This window comes from Podarcis liolepis (genome assembly GCF_965112155.1).
Source record: "Podarcis liolepis genome assembly, chromosome: 2".
In the NCBI taxonomy this organism is placed as follows: domain Eukaryota; kingdom Metazoa; phylum Chordata; class Lepidosauria; order Squamata; family Lacertidae; genus Podarcis; species Podarcis liolepis.
The window spans coordinates 83,935,318-83,954,970 of NC_139555.1; the positions used below are offsets into that span (position 1 = coordinate 83,935,318).

The following is a 19,653-nucleotide window of genomic DNA, read 5'->3' on the forward strand; positions in this document are numbered from 1 at the left end:
CTTACTCTGAATTTGTGCTTATTATAGAGCAGTTGCAACTCATCTCAATAAGCAGTTGTAGCGGTGGCTGAAAGGAAGATAGTGGCCTCTAGTGCACAGTGGCACACATGACAACCATTTTCAAAGTGGTGTCTCCAAAACTGCCCTACGAGGCAAAGTAAGGTCAAGGGTTTGCTGATGATGGATACCAGAAATAGGGGCTCTCCCCTGGTAAATAGTTTTGCAAGCTAGTATGGTATGGTGGTTAGAGTGTTGGACAAGGATGTGAGGGAAGAGTTCAAATCCTCACTTGGCCCTGAGGCTCTCTGGCCGACCTTGGGCCAGTCACTGCTACTCAGCCTAACCTACCTCACAAGGTGATTGTGGGGATTAAATGAGGAAGAGGAGAATCACATATGCCACCTTCAGCTCCTTGGAGAAAAAGGTAAGCTATAAATGCTATAAATAAGAAAAATGTTTAAAATGGACAAAAACAGATTTCTTGTCTCCAAATAACCCTGCTCACATAGTAAAAAGAGGTTTCCAGACTTCTGTAACAATCAGTGGCGTAGCGTGGGTTGTCAGCACCCGGGGCAAGGCAAGTAATTTGCGCCCCCTAACCCGTGGATTTGCGCCCCCTAACCCTAACCCCCAGATGTTGCGCCCGGTGCGGCCGGGCCCCCCTGTACCCCCCACGCTACGCCACTGGTAACAATAAGCAGCCCAAAGAGGACCCAAAGTGCTCAGCAACCACAGAATGTGGCCTGGCTGTTGTGGGAGGGAATGGAAAATCAGGAGAGGGGCCCAGATGGAATGGAATGGAATACCCTGGTAGAGGGCATAAAACACTGAGAGGGCAGCGCATATGTTGGGATGGACACTTTTTTTTAACAGGCCTGGGGCAAGGTGGCAGTGAGATCAGGGCTGTGTGGTCAAACCGGCAGAAGAGCCGTATTGCCCCAACCTCACCATTGCCCTGCCCCCAGCCCCATCCAGGAAAGCAGGAGCAGCACAAGTGTCAGGATGGTGGCTTCATAGCTCCATCTCACTAAACACAGCCACTACCAAATCCTGAACATCAATGCTCCACGCTGGTTGCAGGTCCCACTGCCTTGAAGAAACTTTTGTGCAACAGGTGGATGGGGGGGGCATTTTAATAATCGTTTTAATATTTTCCCGTTTAGATTAAAATGAGGATAGATGATTTTTTAGAAGTTTGATTCTATTAATGTTTGATTTTTTAAAAAATGATCACTTTCCCCGTTTTTAGCTGCTTTTATTTTGGCATAATAAAAAAATTCCTTCCTGTAGCACCTTAAAGACCAACTAAGTTAGTTCTTGGTATAAGCTTTCGTGTGCATGCACACATCTTCAGATACACTGAAACAGAAGTTGCCAGATCCTTCTATATATTGAGAAGGTGGGGAGGGGTATTACTCAGAAGGGTGGTGGGAATGGGTGATTGGCAGATAGCTGAGATGAGCCTGTTGACAACTCTTAACGACTGCAATAGGTCTTACAGGAAAAGGCAAGGGGTGAGAAGGTGAGAAATGGCTTAGTCATGTATAATGAGATAAGAATCCAATGTCTCTGTTCAGCCCAGGTCTCTCCATTGTTTTAAGTTTGGTAATGAGTTGCAATTCAGCAGCTTCTCTTTCCAGTCTATTTCTGAAATTCCTTTGTAGTAAAACAGCTACTTTGAGATCTTGTATAGAATGTCCTGGGAGATTGAAGTGTTCTCCTACTGGTTTCTCTGTTTTGTGATTCTTGATGTCAGATTTATGTCCGTTTATTCTTTGGCGTAAGGTTTGGCCTGTTTGTCCAATATAGAGAGCTGAAGGACACTGTTGGCATTTGATGGCATACACAATGTTAGACGATGAGCAATTAAATAGTCCCGAGATGGTATGTGTGATGTTGTTGGGGCCAGTAATGGTGTTGTCCGGGTGTATGTGGCAGCAAAGTTGTTATTTTAGCAGTTATTTTAGCAGTAAGCCGCTTTGAGTCCCTGTCAGGGGAAAAAGCAGAGACGAAATTAGGCTTTATTTCACCCTGTTCAAAGACCCAATTTGGAACCCCCTCGTTATAAATTCTCTCTCCCGGGACGGCGGAAGATTTTACCAACGGCCTGTCCATTTAATGAGGTGGGTTCTTTTTTTCTTCAGCCTCCCTTTCTCTGACTTTTTATGTTTTAGAGAAAGAATTAAATCTTAGGAAACACACAAGCAGGCGGTCAGATTCTGGGCTAACTTTGAAAGAAACAGCATGGGCTTCTGCCCTCATAGAGGTAGAAGATTCGCCAAAAGCACTGCTACTTGACACACTTCCGGTCTAAAATGGAACAAGTTCTCCACTCAGGCTTCCCATGCAAGGTATAGGCCTCTTCCCTCAAATGACGCAAGCGAGCGACGCCCATGGAGAGGCCCCTGACCAACGGCGGCCTTCAATCTTTTACCGTAAGTTTAGCCTCTGTGTGTGACTCTTAACTCTTTCTTATCTCTCTCTGGTGACTCCCTCTTAATACAGACAGTCCTTTACGACGTCTACGGGTCCTACCATCTTTCTCCTGCGCATGCGGATGCCTTGCCTCATCTCTGATTCCCCCCCCTTCCTCCTCCCGCGCATGCGCTCTTCCCTCTCCTCCTGCCGAGCTGCCGGGGTTAAGGCGGCAAGATGGCGGCGTCCTCTGTGTGCCGGGCTGCGGGTTGTGTGGCCAGCCGGGCCCTTCTTCGGGGTCCTCACGCTCCGGTGAGTGCCTGACCGGGTGGGCCGCTGGCGGGGTGGAAGAGGAGGAGGAAGGGGCGGCGGTGGTGGGCAGAGGGGGAGCGGACGAAGCGGGGAGTGTGTGCGGAGCCCGTGGGGAAGCCGCTCGCGAAGGTCACGGCGCCCGTCCAGGCCGCCCATTTCACCAGCCGGGCGAGGCCTAGTGGCTGAGAGCTGCCGGCGATGGAAGCGCAAATCGTGACATTCTACAGATATCGTGGGTTGCAGCCCCCCCTACCAACCTTCACGCCCCCCCCCCCCGCTGCTGCTGTTGCTGTTGCTGGGGCGGTGCTCATTTTGACAGCATCGCCACTTACCCTCCCATATCCCCACATTGGCCGTGTCCTTTGAGCAAAAATAAAACGTGCCTCTGAGCACCTGCAGAGTGTTTTTCCTGCGCCCCGAGCAGCCTTTCTAAGACTTCATAAGAAGGGCCAGGGTTTCTTTCTGAAGTCAAGCGGTCCAGTTCATTTTAGGCGTGTAGTACTGACCACACCTTGCTGGGTAGCGTTGTGGGAACACAGTCCAAAAAAAGAGGAAGAAACATGTTTTCCAAAACATTTGTGGCGGTAGTCCCAGAGCTCTTAAATTCATTGTTGAGCTAAAGTGAGATTGGGCAGAAGTTGCCAACTTGCCACCGTTACGCGGATATAAAAATCTCTCCTTTTTTGTTTTTGTGTTGCAAAATAAGCTTCTGATGTGCGCACGTCAGATTTGATTCATGGGATAATGGAATTAGGAGTTCAGTTCTTTTAATGAAATTTGGGGTTGCTTTAATTGTTAGAGACGTTTCCCAAATGATTACATTGAATTTAAATAATGAGCTGTTTCTGTCATCAATCTATGTAGAAAGATAAGCATTATTTTGACTTTGTATTTGGGGCAAGTTTAATACCTTTAAGTTTAATGTTCTGCTACAGGTAATTTATATGCTTTGTGGTGTTCATTTGTGTATTTCCTCAAGTGCATTTGCAAATATTTAATGTAGCAATTCACAAGTTTATTTGGGGAAACCTCATTTTTCACTTTAAAAGATGTAGTTTTCAGTACTGGAAGGAAGATTTCATAAGGCATTCTTTTTAGTTAATAGTACAATGATTGTAAAGCTTTTTTCTGCAAATCCTCCTGAACAGGTAATTTTGGAGTTGATGTATTTGGCACCCCTCTGTGGATGGATGGCATTGGGGTCTACGAAATGCCTGCTTCCGTTTGCAATTTCAGTGGCTAGGGAGGCATGACATAGAATTGCTCATCATTACACTTTGACGGATGCACATGCTAAGCTGGTGGACAGTAATCTGAGGCAGTCCTATTTATGAAAGATGTAGGTTATAGTGAGAGTTATACATTAGAACAATAAATGGGACTGGATGGAGAATTTGTCATTTTCAGTTTTGTAATTTAGATACCACTTACCTGCTACTGCCAAATGGCAATATCTTTAATAGCAGCACCTTTTATAGTGACTATTTATAGACCATTGACTTTGAGTGCTTTGGGCTCTCCTTTATTGCCGGGGCAAATAATTGGGTTTTTGCAGAAAGCTAAATTTTAAATAGTTGTTTATAAATGTTTATTGCAATGTTGTAGATGGGATGTTTCAGATCTTAGAGACAAAATACAATAAAAGTGTGCTACATTCAGCTCAGTCAGTGGAAAGTTGTAAAGCCATCTCTCTGTACTGCTTTTTTATATTTAAAATTGAGGTTGATTGAACAAAAATTGATTTTCTGCTGTGTTGGACCCTTATAGAAAGGAATTGGTTAGGTCAGTTAGATACCGGTGATGTAATACAGTGGACGCTCGGGTTGTGAATGTGAAAACGTGTAACCTGAAGCGTCTGTAACCCGAGGTATGACTGTACTGAAAACTCCATTCAGGTATATGATGTATGCATATACCATGGTGTCCTCTTTCTGATCAGAAGTTATTTTTTGTATTAATGCTGGGATATTTTTTTTTCGTGGTGGTCACATTTCATCAGGTGGTTTCTGTAACAACTTAAAATTGCATACAAGTAATTTTTCACATGTATCTGATGTCTTTATATGACTCTTCGTGTATATATCTTGTTATATGAATTGTGCTTTTGACAATAAACTTTTCTTTAGCCAGCTTTATGGAGCTTGACAAGAAGAGGAAGCACTGCATCTTATGCTCAGGTGCTGCATAATATTCCTGAGACACATGTCACCACTCTAGACAATGGCTTACATGTGGCTTCTGAACAATCTGGCCAGCCTACTTGTACGGTAAGCATAATATGGGGTTCTGAAAATTATTAGAGTCTCTGTTGTTTCAGTTGGGCCTATCTTCAGTTAAAGTTTGCTATTTTTTATTGAAGTGTATAACCTGCCATCTTTCTGAGTTTCAAGTTAAAAAGTACTATTTTTGAAAAACAGAAAAGAAAATTCTAAAAGATAAATATCAAACTAAATGAGGAGCAAACACTAAATAATTCCTCTCACTGATTCAAAAAATAAGCTGTACCTACACTCAAGCCATTCCTAGGCATAAAATAATAAAAGGCAATATATGACAATATTTTAAAAGGCATTGCTGCATATAATCAGTGGGATAAAAATTAAGATTTTAAGAGCCTAAAATAATGAAAAGGTCTTAATATGGCATTAAAACAGCCATAAGAAAGGTGCCAGGCAAGCATCTTTGTGGTGGCTGTTCCACACCAGGGGTGCCACCACTGAGGAGGCTTTAGAACCAAACCCCTGTTGTACTTTCAGCTCCAATTATGCTTTGAACAAATTCAATTAGTAGAAAGGCTGTGCCTCAGTAAGAAAAGCCTTTGTAAACTACAAAATACAGGGAGAAATAGGGATTTAAGAGTGTAATTATTCTTTGTGTAGTGGAAATTGTAGGTAAACTACTGCTTTCTGTGCACTCTGTCTTAATAGCAGAAATGTCTGGAAAATTGGTCTAATATGTAATGTATTTACTCATTGTTTCTTTTTTGTCAGGTTGGGGTGTGGATCAGAGTGGGAAGCCGCTATGAAACTGAGAAGAACAATGGAGTTGGCAACTTTGTGGAACACCTGGCTTTCAAGGTGAGGTGACAAGTTATTCTCTTCTCAATATCTTCTATATATTTTCGGAGAGTTGTTTGTCTGTTCACTATGTATTTGGAGACCTCTGGCGCTGTGGGTTAAACCACAGAGCCTAAGACTTGCCGATCAGAAGATTGGTGGTTCGAATCCCTGCGACGGAGTGAGCTCCCAGTGCATGGTCCCTGCTCCTGCCAACCTAGCAGTTCGAAAGCACGCCAAAGTGCAAGTAGATAAATAGGTACCGCTCCAGCGGGGAGGTAAATGGCATTTCTGTGCGCTGCCCTGGTTCGCCAGAAGCAGCTTAGTCATGCTGCCACATGACCCGGAAGCTGTACGCCGGCTCCCTTGGCCAATAAAGCAAGAGTAGTGCCGCAACCCTAGAGTCGGCCACGACTGGAACTAATGGTCAGGGGTCCCTTTACCTTTTTAAGGCTATTGTAACCAAATTTTGCATGATGTTTCCTTAGATCATGGAGCAGGCTTTTGTCTTGTTTGGATACAGTTGATTGGCATTTTGAATCCTGCTAGCCCCGTCAGCTAGAGTTCTGTTAAGCAAGGATCTTTCAGTCAGAATCCTTAGGATCTTAGCAGCCTGCTCTCCTTCCTCCTTCCCTAAGCATGATATTACCTCTGATCCTTTATATCCCAGTCCACAAACAAACCAACGTCAAAGATACATACTTTTGCTTTAATGCCTTTTACAGACCAGTATAACTGGAATTCACACTTTACCTCGTTTGTTTTTTAGTATCTCATGAAATATTTATCAGCCAGCCAAGGTTAGCTCTAGGAAGCAAATTAAGCACATATTCCCTCCCAATTTCTTTTACACAGTCTTATTTCTTGACAACCCACATAAAGGTAATCAGGACAATACAAGTTAATAGGAAAAAGAAAGACCAGCATTGGCAATGAGTGCATGACTTTGCTGTCATCTTTGGCAAGGACTTCTAGAAAAAACAGAATGATTGGATCATACCTATCTGATAGTTTCAGTATATTTGAGAAGAGCATGAATAACCTTTATAAAGCTGCACTGATTCTTCTCTGATCCACCATGATGTGTGTCTGTAAATTTAATCAGCCTCTTTTTAATTAATGTTTCTCCCATTCTCTGTGGCTGAAATCAAATTCTCATATTCCACTTCGTTGAGGAGAAAGAATAAAAATGTAATAAAGTGAATACCATGTCCTTTGTGTGGTGAATATTATTTGTACATATCCTCATGCAGGGAGAACTTGTGCTTACCACATCAGAGTGAATTCTTTAAATGCTTAGCATTTTTAAGGCATTCTGAAAGAGACTGCTTTTAAAAGATTTTTTTAATGGACTTAAATGCTCTGTGGCAGTATTTTGTGACTGTTGAGTTGAATTTGTGTTCTGTTGTGCAATTTGAAAGTTTCCACATATGTTAAAAATTCTGGTGCTTCAGCTACTGTTACGTACCCATTATGCCCCCCAGATATCCAATTGTTTGTCTATCTGTATTTCTTTAGGGTACAAAGAAACGCCCTGGTCCTGAATTTGAAAAGGAAGTTGAGAGCATGGGTGCACATCTCAATAGTTACACCTCTCGTGAGCAGACTGCCTTCTTCATGAAAGCGTTAGCCAAAGATTTGCCCAAAGGTAGTGCCATTGGGTTGTGTTATTTTACACTTGAGAATTTGGCAGACAGGGATATTCCTTTCTTTGCATTTGTGTTTAATTAGCTTTCAAAGGACAAAACAAATCCACAGGGTTTTTGTAGAAGGCTATATTTTAATTGCACTTCCACACAAAATAATGGCTTTTGATTTAAGCCAATTTCAGTCAGCAGGAAGCAATTTTCCACATTATAACAGTGTATTAACCACTTGGCAGCCTGTGTGTTGTGGTTTCCTAAAGGAAGTTGCCCAGGGCTGGACAAATGGTTACGTTATTGCTGTCAAGAAGCAATTGCTTTCAGATGGCCAAAATTGGCCACAGTAATCCCAGCAATTATCAAAAGATGTAAAATTGTGCTGCCTTTGCAGAAATTTCACTTTGATTATTTCACGAAATGCTAGTTGCATGGACCACCTACCCTATATGCTAGCAAAAGCTTTGTAGTTTAAGCACTTGAACTGTTCATTCAGGTACATATAACAGCAACTGAGATGTAAACCCATATGAGATGTTAGATTTTGGGAGGTGTAGGGATGGAGAATAATAGAAGCAGGGGAAGTATAAAACCAGCAGGATGGAGAAGAATGACAGGCAGGAAATAAGATGATGTGTTCTATTTGTCATCATTGGGGGTTTGGCTGTGTGGTAGCTTTATGATGCCATAAATGCTATATGCCGGTAGCAGTGTTAGAAACTGAGATATGAAATCTAGGAGCTAAATGGCACCTTAAACATAGGTTATGGGCACAAAAACAGAATGTCTAGGCATGCTTTTTAATAACAAAAATACAAAGCTGAAAATGAATCAACTGCAGCTAAAATATTATGTTCATTTTTCACATAGTCTAGTCCTTCCCCTGCCCACCCCACTAATACTCTTAAGAGGGTTTTTTCTCCAGTCTTAAGAGAGTAGCTGGAAGTGGGGAGGCAGAAAAAAGGTACTCCTTTCCTTCCATTCTGCAGTTTTAATCTGAAATTTTGGCACAGTACTGTGCCCAGAGCTCAGAAACTGCTTGGTCTAATGAAATTTCCTGTCGCAAAATGCTCCTAGAACAATGGGAGTTCCGAACATTGGCCAGTGGTTCCCACTTGGTGGTCTGTGGATCCCAGGGTGCCTTTGTCCAGAACATCCCGTTTTGGGGGGCCGTGCTCTTGTGAAGAGCACAGCACCCAAAAACATGTGAGATTGCAGTGCCCCAAAACACGTTTGGGGCACCATGCTCTCGCACAGGTCGTGTGACTCATGCAGGCGCGCAGCCCAGAAGATGCACACCCGTTTTGCACTGGGAGATGTTGGCGGGGGGAGGGGTATGGTGGCACCATTCACATACCAGAAACTACAGCAGAGATATCCACATTTTCAAAAATAAGGTCCATGGCTTGGCTTTTGAAAAACAGGAGAGCTGCAATTATTAGCTAATTGGGAACCACTGCTGCTTATCTGTGTGCAAGTTCATTTCTCGCCCAAGAATGTCTAGTTGTCTTCTCCATTCAGTTTGGCAAGAAAATATGTCTTAAGTAGCATGTCTCTTCCCACCCCCCACCCCTTTTTCTTTTCTTTTTTTAGCAATTGAGATTCTGGCTGATGTGGTGCAGAACAGCAGCTATGAGGATTCCCAGATTGAAAAGGAGCGGAATGTCATCCTTCAAGAAATGCAAGAACTTGATGGCAGCTTGTCCCATGTCGTCTTTGATTACCTGCATGCTACAGCTTATCAAGGCACTGCTTTGAGTCGGACTGTTGAAGGAACAACAGCAAATGCAAAGTAAGGAGAGCTTTATTTCCTGGCTAATAAAGCGCATCTGAAATCATTTCCCCTCCACTGCTAGGTTATATTTTATGGAGGTTCCTGTTTGAAGTAAATAACTGAAATAAATGGTAAGGTGTATCATACAATACATAAGGTAGCAAGGGCTTTAACAGATGCAAAGAGAAGGTGTGTATTTACATGGCGAGCATAGGATACTTTATACCAGGTTAGAACGCTGGTCTACCTAGCTCAATATTGTTGACACTGATTGACAACAGCTCTCCAGGGTTTCATGCAGGTGACATTCTTGGTCCTACATGGAGATGCTGGAGACTGAACCTGGGACTTCCTGCATTATTTTAACAGATGTTGAAAAGAAGAGGGATAACGTCTTTTCAACAACAGGACTAAAAGCTTAACATACTAAACTTTAGAAAGAAGTTGCAATTGAAAGCAGATCAGTAGTGCAAGATGTTGCCAAGGACTTGACAGTCTGTATTTTTACAACTTTTATTAAGAATTGATCACTGTTGTTCCCGTTTTCCACATACAGCATTCTGGGTGAGAAAGAGTGGCTTGTCTAATACTTACCTGCTGAGCAGAGATCCAGATTGGCATCTCTTCAGTTCCAAGTCCAATGAAATTATTCTCGTGTTAATATCCATGTGACTGAGACATTGATTACAATCCTGTGCACAGTTATACATATTTTAGAACCTTTTTTTATTAAAAAAAACCAGGAATTAAGTATCCTAAGCAAGTTTGATTGCAGCTACTATCTGTTAGGAAGGAAAGGCAGGGTCTCCAGAGTGCTTAACATAGGAGTACTTGACTTGCAGTGGTGTAAAAACTGCACAAGAAACTCATCTCTTCATATTTAATGTATTTTTTGTATTTTCATTAGGCATTTGTCCCGTGCAAATCTAACAGAATATGTTGAGACTCACTACAAAGCCCCTCGCATGGTCCTGGCAGCTGCTGGAGGTTGGTACTAGTTTACTGTTAGGAATAATTCATCTTTCTTAGACTCGTCTGATGTACAATTATATACAAATGTCAATAGGATTACAGTAGGGGCCAGCATAGAGCAGATGGCAAAATATCTCAAGTCAGATCAGCCCATCAACTTCCCCTGGTGGTACTTGCAGTTCCTTTATTTCACTGACCTTTGTCAGAATTTTTTTTGAATGTTTTCTGGAAGTACACACTACACCCTGTATATGCTTAACAATTGGTCAAGGAAGCTTAGAATCAAGACATGGCTAAATCATATTCCATGTCTTTTGAGTCCGTGTTATGAACTGAATGGACCACATTCCCAGTTTTGTTCCTGCTAGTACAGCATAGTGAAAATGAAATCAATAGGGCCTAAACTAACAGATAGGCCTGTTTACTTTTTTCAGTTTCACATGAAAGCAGATAAAATGTTTTTATGTAGTAAAAGACTTTTGAGTAGATAGACTTGGTGAATAAATTTTCATTGGGGTGGGAGAATTAACTTTCCTGTGACAATTTGCACTGTGTAAACTTCTGCTAAACTACTTTTGTCCAAAGAGCTATCAGAGAATAGATTTTAACATGTTATGCAGCTGCCAAACAACAAAAAATATATTTTTTGTATTCTTTCTCGAAAACAGAAGCCATTGTATTGTTGTCACTCCTTTTGCTTTCTTTGCCAGGGGTCAGCCACAAAGAAGTCGTGGACCTTGCCAAGCAGCATTTTGGCAACGTTCCCTATGAATACAAGGAAGACACAATTCCCATTCCTCCGTACTGCCGCTTCACTGGGAGTGAGGTAGAGTCTTAAATACTTGGCATCCTCAATAAACAGAGAGTGAATCTCAGAAAGTGTCGATTTCACTTAGGCAGTTCTTAATAGTGATAAAATAGTTTGCCGACTCCTTTAGTTTAGCAAAATTGTATTCTAGTCTTGAATTCACCACCCCAGAATATAGCCTCCCTCGCTCCTTTTTTTGTCAAACCCCTCTTTTTGGACAAACTATTGTAAGAGGCTGCTCTGTATTTATACATATTTTGAAGCTGAAAACCCAAGTATAGGATTAGAGTGTGCAGGCACAAAGATCCCGCATATGGATTCCTGTGCCCCCCTATTGTTTAAACGTGCTCTGCCCTCTTCTGTGTCATCTATCAGCAATATGTGGTGAGAGAGAAGAGTGCAACAGTCTACTCCTGAAACCTGAACTCATTTCTCATGTGTGTGTTTTTCCAGATCAGAGTCAGAGATGATGATTTGCCTTTGGCTCATGTTGCTATTGCAGTGGAGGGACCAGGCTGGGCCAATCCAGACAATATTCCCCTTCTGGTAGCTAATGCAGTCATTGGGCGATACGATGTTACTTTTGGTGGTGGCAAGGTAAGTTCCTATGGGACTGGGATATCTATTTTGCATTACTTGTAACAGTTTCCTCCCACATGCATTTCCATTTTGTATGCTAGCAAAATTATACACCATTTTGCGGTTTTAGGTAGACGAACCCATGGTGTGAAAATGTGGCCTTAATTTGATGATGTGTTTGAGTTAGTTGCACATGAGTTAAAATAGCAAAGTTCAGGTAGACTATCATCATCATCATCATCACCTATTACTTGTACCCTGCCCATCAAGCCGGGCCTCCCCAGCCACTCTGGCCAGCTTCCAAGAGGATATTAAAAACACAATAAAATATCAGACATTAAAAACTTCCCTAAACAGGGCTGCCTTTAAATTATCAGATCACCAAGCATAGTTTCAGATTTGCTAGGCTTCTCTGATGCTTCCACTATAAAGGAATGCCAAATCTGTTTAAACTGTCTGGAGGCTCTAATCCTTGCTGAAATCTCAAATTATGATAAAATCAAAAAATGATATTCTCCATTATAGCTATATACTTCCAATATTTTTGTTTCCATTGAAGAGTGTATTGTCTGTGTTTTCTGCTTCCTTAATTTTAACTTCTTGGTGGGTTTGGTGGGAAAACCAGATGGCCATAACTGGTCATAATTATTTTACCTACAGAATCAGTCAAGCAGGCTGGCTAGAATTGCTGTGGAAAACAAGCTGTGTCAAAGTTTCCAATCCTTCAACACTTGCTACTCTGACACAGGTCTGTTCGGTTTCTATTTTGTTACTGATGCTATGAATGTTGAAGACACACTGCACTTTGCCCAGGGTGAATGGTGAGTATGAGCTCATTGCCAGCTCTGTTCCTACAAAACTTGCACTGCAGGGGAGTCAGTACATTGAGTTAGCTTTACAAAGACTAGGTGTAGACAGGACAGTACTGTATAAGGCTTCACAATGTATCTCACTGCAACCTATCTATGACACGTGCAAATCTCTTGGGGCCATAGGTATTGAAAATGTCAATTAAGTCTGTTGAGGAAGAAACATCCATTACATGTGTTATATAGAAAAGAATATGAATAACATTGAGGGCTGATATACAGACATCACCTCATTCAGGATATCAACTCATTTGTCCATGTTTGTGCTGCCTTTTGATCACTTCTTATATGGCTTGCACCTCTCAGGTTTTGTCTGCTGATTAGTAACCATAGTAAAGATTTAATATTGAGCCTACGAAAACATGAAAGGCAGAGTCATCTAAAAGTGGTTGGCATTTGATTAACATTTCCCCTCCGCTTCCTGTGCAGGATGCGCCTCTGTACCAGTGTGACCGACAGCGAGGTGAAGAGAGCAAAAAACATTGTTCGTAACACACTGATGGCTCAACTGGATGGTATGATTTTTTAAAAAAAAAAGTTGGGGAGTTCCTGCTTTGCACTTTCTGAGTGGATCTTTGAATGTTTCTCCAGGTGCCTGACTCTCACTTGGACATAAAGCCCAAGCTATTTGACGTCTATAAATTCTAGTAAGCTTTTTCCTGTTACCTGTCCATTGTGTGCAACCTCTGGAGCAGGAAGGCTACTGTTGGTAACGCAATTATCTGCCCGTCAGAAACGACACAGTCTTTCTTCTGCTCCCTCCTGTCTTTATCACTTGGTTCAGATTCGGAGCTTCCTAGATGAGACCCATTTGTCTCCATGATAGAAAATAAGTGGAGCTGACATGAGATTAAAATAAGTCTCAACTATATGAATTTTAGTCCGCTTGCATATGGTTAAGATCATTAGCTTGGATGAAGCACAAATATGTTATAGGAACCATCATCTTTGAAGAACCAGTCCTTCCTAGGAGAAAAACGGGGAGTGTCTCTTAAGATAGTCCTGGGACTCAATATGGCACTCCAGATACTTCTATCTGACCCTTGATAATGCCACTTTTTTGCCTGGATTTGTATGTGTGTGTTTGTGTGTGTAAACCTTTAATTTAAGTATAGCTGAACTATAGTCCTATCTGTGGCTTCACCTAATTCTTGCCTCCGGCCAGAAACAAGTCTATTCTGTTGTAGCTTTCTGAAATGAATTTCTAAAAAGACCATATAACAGGGCCTGTTAAAAGTAAGTTCGCAACAGGTGCTGCTTGCATAGTCTTACATAATGTTCTTTACATCTTAAAACACAGCTCAAGGTTTCCACTGACAATTGACTCATTCAAATATTCCAGGTACCACTCCTGCATGTGAGAATATTGGAAGCCATCTGCTGAACTACGGACGCCGGATATCTCTGGCAGAATGGGATTCCAGAATTTCTGTAGGTATCTTTATTAAACGGAAGGAGAAGTTAAATATACTTGCATTTCTGGAACATAATGCTTGTCAGTGAAAGCTGGACCTTCTGCATAGTTCCTTTTAAACAACAACTAACCTGTTTCCCCAAAAGTGAGACATCCCCCCAAAATAAGACCTCCCCGATAATAAGGCCTCCCCCTGAACATAAGGCCTCCCTGGAATATGTGTATCGTATTCTTCTTCATGGAAAAATAAGACATCCCCTGAAAATAAGACCAAGTGCATCTTTGGGAGCAAAAATTAATATAAGACACTGTCTTATTTTGGGGAAAACAGGGTAGGTGGTTATGTTCAACTTAAGTATCTGTACAGCATATGTAACCACCTGCTCATCAGCAGTGAACTTAGAGAACTCAGGAAATCAAGCCTAGATCTGGAACCCTGGTCACAACATACAAAAATGTTTAGTAAAGCGTGTTGCGATTCTTGAAGTTCAGTGCTGGCATGTTTGAGGCTAATTGGACAGGCGCTGCAGAAAATTATAAAGCTTTCCTATGTATCTTGAGAGAAAGACATTGTAGATGATCTTAGAAATCACTGAACCATGTGAGATCCTTCCAGCTTGAGAGTTCTGCCAGCCATGACAAAGTCCTTGGCTAGCAGTCTGCTGGGTAGTGGCAAAGTAATACCTCCGACTTTATTGATTGAAGTGTAATCCTCTGCTTTTCTCTGACACTTCTAGGCGGTTGATGCAGCAACAATTCGGGAAGTCTGCAGCAAATATCTCTATGACAGATGCCCAGCTGTTGCAGCAGTTGGTAAGTGGTTATGCCTTGTATGTTTTCATCTTCTTGGGAGATGAAAAAGGACATAAATGGTAGCTGCTTTCATTAGACACCTTGGTTGCTGGGGGGCGGAGGGTGTTTCATAACACCACTTACCTATTTTGGCCTTTATTTGGCTTCATCTCTGTTTGAGCTGCTTCAGATTAGCCATGCCAAATTAGTCACCTGCTGCATTTGGCGAATCAGGTTTGATCTGAGCACTTGAGGCAGTACAAGTCTGCACGCCACCCTTTTTACATCTCCCGTTACGAGGGAGCTACGATTTTAACCGAGAAGGGCTCTGGCAACATTTGTAAAATGCTTCATTTGGGGTCAGTTTCATTTATGCAACGCTAGCAGGTGGGCTGGCTCGTTGTAGCAGCATTCCTGCATCTTTGACTGCCAGCCAAGGAAACGCTTCCCTTGGAAAACCTGCCTGAACAGCTTGGTTACTTAAAGGAGCTGGTGATTCCTCCATTGCACACTGCAGTCATTAAAATTTCCACCTAAGTCTTCAAAGCAAAGCTCTTTGGAAGGGGCTTTCCAGACAAAACTGGGAGTCTATAAAATCCCCTCAAACACCATATTGTCTGAGACTTGGATTTTGCCCTGTTGTTGAATCAAACATCTACTATGGGGATTTGGGCTCTGAGGAGCCGAGGACAGAGAGATCTTAAGCCTTTCATAGCCGTCGGGTAAGACTAGCTCTGCTTTAGCTGATTTAAGACCATAATAGTTTTAGTGTGGATTAGAGAGGAGCGGGACAGCAATGATGCCAGATGTTTTCCTGACTGTGTTTTCTAATGACCAACTCTCTTTCTCTCTCAGGTCCCATCGAACAACTTCCGGACTACAACCGTATCCGCAGCGCCATGTACTGGCTCCGTTTCTAGGCTATGTTGTATGCAGAATGGAAGCGAGGCAGCGAGGCTAATGAAGGGCCCTCCCCTCTGGGTCTGTTCTTGTGGGTTTCTTGTGTGCCAGTGGCAAGATGGGCTCCATGACTGCTGTACAAACATTCTTCTTTATCATTGTGTAAGAGGTGCGTCCCAGAGAGCTAAATAAATTAAATTTAAATGGATTTGGCATCCAGTGTTTATGGCTAAATTGCGATGGAAGTGACTCATGGGGGCTGAGGGCATTTTTCTTCATCTTTCCAAGGAGGGTGCACTTTCACCGTTTAAATCTTGCTTACACTTGTCTCCAGTATCGTTTAACCCTCGCAACAACCTCTTTAAAAACTTTGTGACCTGCGCTTTGCTTTAGCTTATGAAAGGAGTTCACAGGGAAGGGAGGGGGGAAGCCTTAAGCAAGCAGGAATTAGTGTTTTTGCCTTAGTGGGAAACTGTGAGGCTTCATTCCGTTTTTTTGCACCAAATAGGCAGGAAGAAGGAGAAGGTGGCATGTGGATACAGTGGTACCTCGGGTTAAATACTTAATTCGTTCCGGAGGTCTGTTCTTAACCTGAAACTGTTCTTAACCTGAAGCACCACTTTAGCTAATGGGGCCTCCTGCTGCCGCCGTGCCGCCGGAGCACAATTTCTGTTCTTATCCTGAAGCAAAGTTCTTAACCCGAGGTAGTATTTCTGGGTTAGCGGCGTCTGTAACCTGAAGTGTATGTAACCTGAAGCGTCTGTAACCCAAGGTACCACTGTACATGGATTTCTACTGCCGCTGCCCCTTTCCCTGCTACTAGAAGAAAGGAAGCACTTCTTTCCTTTTACCTAGAGAGCAGAGTGGTGGTGTGATGTTTTTCTCCAATGCTTTTAAAAATAAATATTGTTACATAGCCCTCAGCTGTGTTCCCAGAGCAGTTTACACAAATAATAAGATTGTTCCATTTCCACATTTAAAAGTTTTTTTAAAAAATCCTCCCATAATATATATTTAAATACGCATTTGCTCAAGAACTTAATTTTGATACACATTTTGAGACAAACTACTAAGAATTGTCACAACATTCAGAGCAGTACGGAATCTAGCGGGTGAAGAAGCAGCAAGCCAATCATTCGTTTTAGCAGTACACAGATTGGGGTAGTTCACTTAGGAATTTGCAACTATCGAATCATCAATAATTTTTACCCTCACAGTGGACTTATTCAGTGGCTTTGCATTTGGTGGTTTGTTTCAACTAGATGGCAGTCCACATATTGGGAGAGGGGGTTATTCATATATTGATTATGTGGATCAGAAGGTGCAAACCTCCAAATTCAGTATCTCTCATATGCTACGAATATGCAGAACATGTATTTCTAAAAGCCCAGCTTCTCTTGTGCCTTTTAAATCCCACAGTGAATCCAGCAAAGTTTCTCCACAAGGTGGCACTAGTTTATTACTTTTAAACCTTGCAGCGCAGTCACTGTTAATGTTTTATTCTTGGGTTACGTATCCTTGGAAGTTCCATTTCATTTCTAGACGTTGCCCTGACAAGTGGGTTTAGGAATAATGTCAGAGCTTCCAGGAGTTAGTCATAGGACTTGAGACTAATCCAATAAATAAACCATTTGTGCCGAATCTGGGTGTTTATTTACAATCGGTGTCTGAACCTTCAGTTTTTTAGGCAAGTTTGAAATTGTTAAAAGTGTTCTTGCTGTAATTTGTACTGAAACTGTCATTGCAAGCTCTGGCTCGTTGAATCTGCTGCTGAACATCTAAAAACTAACTTCCAGGGCCAATAAACCATTCCACCTTAGTTTATGGGTATAATTTTGCCTTAATCCTTTTTCTCCCGGTTGGCATGTTCCATTACAGCATCTTTCTTGTACAGCACTAGGTGAACAAAATGCATGGCCATACATATGGTCTCAGAGCTGAGGTGGAGGAGTGGACTGGTCATTTTATAGCTGTCAAGATATCTCCTACCTTCCCTTAAGCCTCCTGACATAAGACAGGGGAGGTTAATTTGGGGGGTGTTGGAGGGGTCAAGGGCCACATTAGCTCATGATTAAGGGCCACATGTTAAAGTAGGCGTGACTTTTTTTTTTTAAAAAAAAGGACATTTGGGGGGAAATTGGATGAGGGTGTAGTACAAACCTTTTGGCACTACAACTACAGCAGGAGATTATTGAAGCAGTCAAAATTAATTTTATTTAATGACAAGTTGGAGGGTGCTGGGTTCAGCCCATGGACCATGGGTAACTTCCCTTCTTTCTGTGGGGTACCCCTCAACAAAATATTCAGCCACCTGTTATGATCCTGCTGGCCTTCCAGCTGAATCTGTAGGTCTCTCACTGCCTCAGATAATGTATTTAACCAGGACTGAGTTTTTAAAATGAGACCTGAGGCCTCCTTAACCATCCCTGATGTGAGAGAAAGAGTTTGCATGCAAATGCTTTCATAAACGGTTTCAAGGCATTAACCCAGTCCTCTTCATCAATCATTGAATTTGTTGAACCAATTCCTCTGCACCTGACAACTCAGTTTGGTCTTCTTTGCCATTTTTTCCTTCCTTTGCTCAATGTGATTGCACCGTTATTGCCTCATCAGTTTTATCTGCAGTGTCAAATGAGACCTCTTTCCTGCATGGGTGGGAAGCCAACTTACCTTTTTTCTTCTTGCCATGTTTGAACCTTTTGTTTCATCCTCTCACTTCAGTTCCACTTTAGGAGCAAATACGAGTAATGATTTTAGCTCTCCTCTGATCCAGGAAGTCTTGGGAACTGGAGCAAAATAGGATTGTGTGTCCATCTTGGCTGCCGCCAAGCCACACACACACCCCAACTTACCCTAAAATCCAAGCCAGCAACTTCCGTTCCTAAATCTTGCCCATCTGTTTGACTTTGGAAATATAGGTTTCATACACTTATAGCTGCTTCATTTTAGATGATCTAACAGAACTGAGTTGCCAGAAGGCAGCCAATTGCTAGTTGCCATTCTCAGAATGCTAACTGGTGTCCAATGACAGCAATGACAGCATTTTTCAGATAAGGAGATGCATGCCATTTTAAAGAAGTTGACTTGAACTACAGTCATAACTTGGGTTGAAGTTGCTTCAGGTTGAGCATTTTCGGGTTGCGCTCTGCAGTGACCCAGAAGTAACGGAATGCATTACTTCCGGGTTTCGCCGTTCGCGCATGCGCAGTCAAAATGACGTCACGCGCATGCGCAGAAGCAGCAAATCGTGACACAGACGCAGATTGCGTGCACTTCAGGATGCGAACGGGGCTCCGGAACCGATCCCGTTCATATCCAGAGGTACCACTGTATTGCTATTTGTCTTCAGGACACAGTACAGAGGTAACATTTTATATTTGATTGCAGGAATGTAGCACACACAAAACACCCTGTTCAGCTTTAACCAGCCAAGGTTTGCATAATTTCCAATGCATACTAGCTTGAATTTTGTGGCCTTATACTGCTCACCAGCATAATGCAAGTAACATTGCTTGAATTCACCAGCTAGCAACTGTGCATAAACCTGAGTTAGGGATGCAGAGGGGTTGCTACTGGGGACATGCTGACATAGAAATGCAGGCTTGCTTGCTTCCTTCTCTCAGTTTGCAATGGAATCTTGCCTGGAGCCCTATTGGGGGCTTGCATTTTGATCATCTCCTAGTGGGTTGCTGAGTCATTGGGTCGCCAAGTACTTGCTCTTGCTGGTTCAAGAATTCAGCGCCCGGAGGAGACGAAACTTTAAACTGGCTGGCACACTGCTTCTGCTAAATGAGCCACCCAATTCAGCTCTTCCGTTCATTCAGGGACAGCTTTTATCTGAATGAATCTCAGATTTGGAAAAGAGCACGTTCAAACCCTTGCATAACTACTCTATCTTGCATACTTTTCTTCCCCTGCTTCTTGAAAAACATGAGGCCACCTGCTTTCTCCTGCACACCTTTTCTTTTCATGCCTCTTGTTTGGAACAGGGGACAAAAGAGGGGAAGAAATGCTCTATGGGACAGGAGGGGACTTTTTCACAAAAATTATAAATGGCTGCTTGAGTGACCTATTTGATCCCTCCTGCAGACAATGCGGGATTGTTCCTGCGATGAAATCTGT

The 19,653-nt window shown here is 42.4% G+C and overlaps 1 protein-coding gene across 1 annotated transcript; it reads left to right on the plus strand.

The window, feature by feature from the left end:
- Nucleotides 1-2,454: 2,454 nt before the first annotated feature.
- UQCRC1 (ubiquinol-cytochrome c reductase core protein 1) lies at nucleotides 2,455-15,739 on the plus strand. The gene is made up of 13 exons (XM_083489361.1): nucleotides 2,455-2,727; nucleotides 4,854-4,994; nucleotides 5,718-5,804; nucleotides 7,302-7,431; nucleotides 9,017-9,215; nucleotides 10,105-10,184; nucleotides 10,880-10,995; nucleotides 11,431-11,574; nucleotides 12,217-12,377; nucleotides 12,855-12,940; nucleotides 13,768-13,856; nucleotides 14,577-14,652; nucleotides 15,487-15,739. Exons 1-13 carry the CDS (start codon nucleotides 2,653-2,655, stop codon nucleotides 15,549-15,551), a joined length of 1,449 nt encoding a protein of 482 aa, XP_083345487.1. The 5' UTR covers nucleotides 2,455-2,652; the 3' UTR covers nucleotides 15,552-15,739.
- The last annotated feature ends 3,914 nt before the right edge of the window (nucleotides 15,740-19,653 follow it).

Coding starts and splice junctions, on each gene's coding strand:
- UQCRC1 (XM_083489361.1), top strand. CDS start 2,653: ATGGCGGCGTCCTCTGTGTGCCGGGCTGCGGGTTGTGTGGCCAGCCGG. Junction 5,805..7,301: donor TGGAACACCTGGCTTTCAAG/GTGAGGTGACAA, acceptor GTATTTCTTTAG/GGTACAAAGAAACGCCCTGG. Junction 12,378..12,854: donor CACTTTGCCCAGGGTGAATG/GTGAGTATGAGC, acceptor CTTCCTGTGCAG/GATGCGCCTCTGTACCAGTG.